This window comes from Sinocyclocheilus rhinocerous, unplaced genomic scaffold (genome assembly GCF_001515625.1).
Source record: "Sinocyclocheilus rhinocerous isolate Xijiao unplaced genomic scaffold, SAMN03320098_v1.1 scaffold591, whole genome shotgun sequence".
Classification (NCBI taxonomy): domain Eukaryota; kingdom Metazoa; phylum Chordata; class Actinopteri; order Cypriniformes; family Cyprinidae; genus Sinocyclocheilus; species Sinocyclocheilus rhinocerous.
Genome location: NW_015641476.1, coordinates 2682893 through 2686356, shown reverse-complemented (window position 1 = coordinate 2686356; position 3464 = coordinate 2682893). Strand labels below are relative to the sequence as shown.

The window sequence follows — 3464 nt, the reverse complement described above, 5'->3', positions numbered from 1 at the left end:
TAAATTGGGTTAATTTAAAAATACAGTGGTTAAATGTAAAAAAAAATTCTATTGCTCTGTTTTAAAAAAGGTTATAAAAAATGTCAATAATTATCGATACCGAACGATATGAAACATTATATCGTTGATATACATTTTTTAGCCATATCGCCCAGCCCTAGTGTGAGGTAATAAGTGTTAAAAAGCAAGGCTTTGTGAGATACTATTATCGAATGAAAGTTTCATACGAGGAGGCTGATGCAAGCAGACTCCGCGATAGCTGGCAACATCCTGCAGAGGTCAACAGGGGCAGGCTAGAGGAGGAGGGGACAGGAGAGGACAGAGGAGTTGAGCAGCAGACACAGGGCACACTGGCTAATATCTGGAGAGGATTTTGTGTTACTCTTTAACTTGTGGGGCCATTAACAAACTGCTGTCACTTTCTCTTCCCCTCATAAATCACTTCACACATCTCAAAACATTTAATGGCTGCATCCCTACTTCACCTGATGCACAAACTGTCACAAACACAGTCACAAACATGAATAGCCATGCACAAACTGTCCACAGATTACAAACTTCAGCACCTAAATTAAATCACACTGACAAACTCAATGCTTTATCCAGCCCTCACTCACATAATAACCAAAGTCTGCTTCACACTAGTTATTTTACTTTGCTGAAAATGATGTTACAATAAATTACAAAAAGAAATCTCTTATGCTCACCAAGGCTGAATTTATTTGATCAAAATGCAGTAAAACATTGTGAAATATGATTACAATATAAATTAACTGTATTCCATTTTAATATATTTTCTCAAATGTAATTTATTCCTGTGACCGCAATAGTGAATTTTCAGCAGCCATTACTCCTTGGTGCTCAAGAAACATTTCTTATTATTTTCAATGGTGAAAACAGTTCATTCATTAATGTGGTAATGCCAGAGGACAGCTAGGTGGTCTAATGAGATGCTACCACACTCGATCTCCTCACTATAAACAACGCATGGTGTGTCACATGCAGTGAACAATGACATTTCCTTTTCAAAGCCCACTGTTACAAGTCCCGAAGGTGTGAGGATGTATGTGAGCTTGGACCTGGCCAGAAAGACTAATAAGATGGGCGCACAAGAACACTGCTTCCGTTCTGGACTTGACCTTGTGATTTTATGTGTGTGTCTCGGTCTCATAGTTTTCTTTATACTTTGGATTAGCTTCCCCATAATAGGCAGTTGCTCCGTTACTACAGAATAGCTGCACTTAAAGACTGAACTCTACCAATGTCAGTGCTGAACCAGCCAAACCCTTCCTGAATGATAAACACCGTTACAGAAAAGTCAAAGCAAAGTCAGCCAATACAGATGAATGGCCTCTCTCTGGGCATTCCCCAAGATGGCATATATAATTACCACACACCTTGTTAAGATCATCTCTAATGTCATTTCAAATAATAAATAACCTAATTTGTAAAAAAAAAACTTTTTAGCATTATAAGAAAAGGCACAACAGTCACTGATCTTTAGTAGAACATTTGGATTTCTTTGTCTCCATACATGAGGGGGCATATTTTGTATATGATGCTATTGCTAGCATTTTAGTATTGTGATATTTGATAGCAGAAGCAGTATATTTCATTGTAATTCCATCATTTGACAGATCTGACTCACAAACACTTCTCATCCTATCACTCGACAACCAGTTCTGTTGTAACGTACAGCAATAACTTTACCATAACTAACCCAAGTACCAAAGAGAAGCGATTTTATCCAGAGGAGGAAGAGACTGACTTCACTTTGGGTTTGTGTTTGACACCTTATGTAATTTTTGCTACAGTCTACTTTATTAGCTAACAAAATCAAGTATTGCTTACTTGTCACTGTCCAATGTTATTATTCGATTCACCATGACTCAAATAAAATATATTTAAATTAAACAATTAATAGAATTCACTATGGTTTGCAGCACATTTTTGCATGCCTATTGTAATGCTTTATATGATTTGTAACCATAATATTAGATTATTAGATAAAGCTCAGGTTATTCTTTGTTGATTATTTGTATGATTGTTTTTGTTGTTTGAACTTATAAATGATGTTTAAGTGAAAAGAAATGTCAAGTACTACAGTATTCTTATTTTACTTGTATGTATTTAATATGTATTTCCAGTGAATCAACATTTGATATCATATTTTTTCAAATACTCACCAAAATGCAATCCACCTTTGATTGTACGGTTTTGCTGCAAAAAACAAAACAAAAAAAGAGAAGAGAAAGAATCAGCATGACACAAGAGTAACTTGAGAAACATTCATAAAGCTGGCTTTATTAATAAATCAGTGGCATTCAAAACATCTTTCCATCCTCTAACCCGTCGGCCCTGTCCTGCTCAGACCAATATATCCTCAGGAACACATGTGCTCATGCACAAAAAAAGTATCTTGCATTAATGTTCCATCACACAGGGTGGGGTGGGGGGGGGTCTATAAATATTCCTGCCAATCAGAATGTGTTGACCACCATGTTTGAGGGACCAGAATGAACTAGTATGGAATCTATATAAAGGTACGGAACAGTAGAGAGGGTCAAATTTGCACTCAGAGTAAACTAAAGACACTTTCCATGTGATGGCTGTAGAATTATTCGAACCTTCAAAGAACACTCGGTACTTCCTGGGTACAGTCAGAAGTCAGAAAGAGCTTTATTGCCAAGCATGTTTACACACACATGGAATTTGTTTTGGTGACAGGAGCTTTCAGTGCAGAAGAAAGTACAGACAAAGTGCAAACATATATGATAGAGCAGAGTGCAGACATACATAGGAATTACACAGTAGAGATGAAATATAACACTAATATAAGAAAAACTGATGAAAAAAATGCAATAAAATAGATCAAATTAAATAATGCAATATAATACAGAAATAGAAATATAGAGAAAAAACATATATAATTGTTTTAAATGAATGTACAGATATGTTATTTACAAGTGTACATTTTTCAGATGCTATGTATAAATGTGTCAGTTATAATTGACAATGTATAGTCATGAACGTTTTTAATTGTTCAGGCTGAATATAGCCTGCGGGGAAAAAACTGTTCTTGTGCCTGGCTGTTCTGGTGGTCGGTCACAAGTAGGGATGCACCGATACCACTTTTTCCAGTACTCGCCCGATACCGATACTTTTATTTTTGGTACTTGCCGATACAGAGTACCGATACCGATATTTTTATTGCATTTGTACATTTTTTAAATATTGGGTACAGAAACCAAAAGAGTATGTATAATGTTAGTTGGTTAACTTCATTTATCAAATAGATACAGTCAAACCAAAATCTATTTAGACACCTTCATCTTTTCTCACATTATCACAGTTTATTCGCTATAGTTTAGAAAATGGTAATAAAATATGACAAAAACTCATATAATGCACAAACACTCAAGCAAGCAAAACGCGCAACGCGTGCACGTATTTGTACTGATGCA

At 35.7% G+C, this 3464-nt stretch overlaps 1 protein-coding gene and 1 long non-coding RNA gene across 2 annotated transcripts in view; one reads left to right on the top strand and one right to left on the bottom strand.

Annotated features, from left to right (window-relative positions):
* LOC107755110 (DNA-binding protein RFX7-like) overlaps positions 1–3464 on the bottom strand; it is a 34342-nt gene that overhangs the window by 13963 nt on the left and 16915 nt on the right. Inside the window, exon 2 of the mRNA XM_016571810.1 lies at positions 2187–2220. Coding sequence (XP_016427296.1) covers positions 2187–2220 — 34 coding nt within the window. The remainder of the gene's footprint in view (positions 1–2186; positions 2221–3464) is intronic.
* LOC107755111 (uncharacterized) overlaps positions 1–3464 on the top strand; it is a 15852-nt gene that overhangs the window by 8330 nt on the left and 4058 nt on the right. The gene's annotated exons all lie outside the window — the stretch shown is intronic.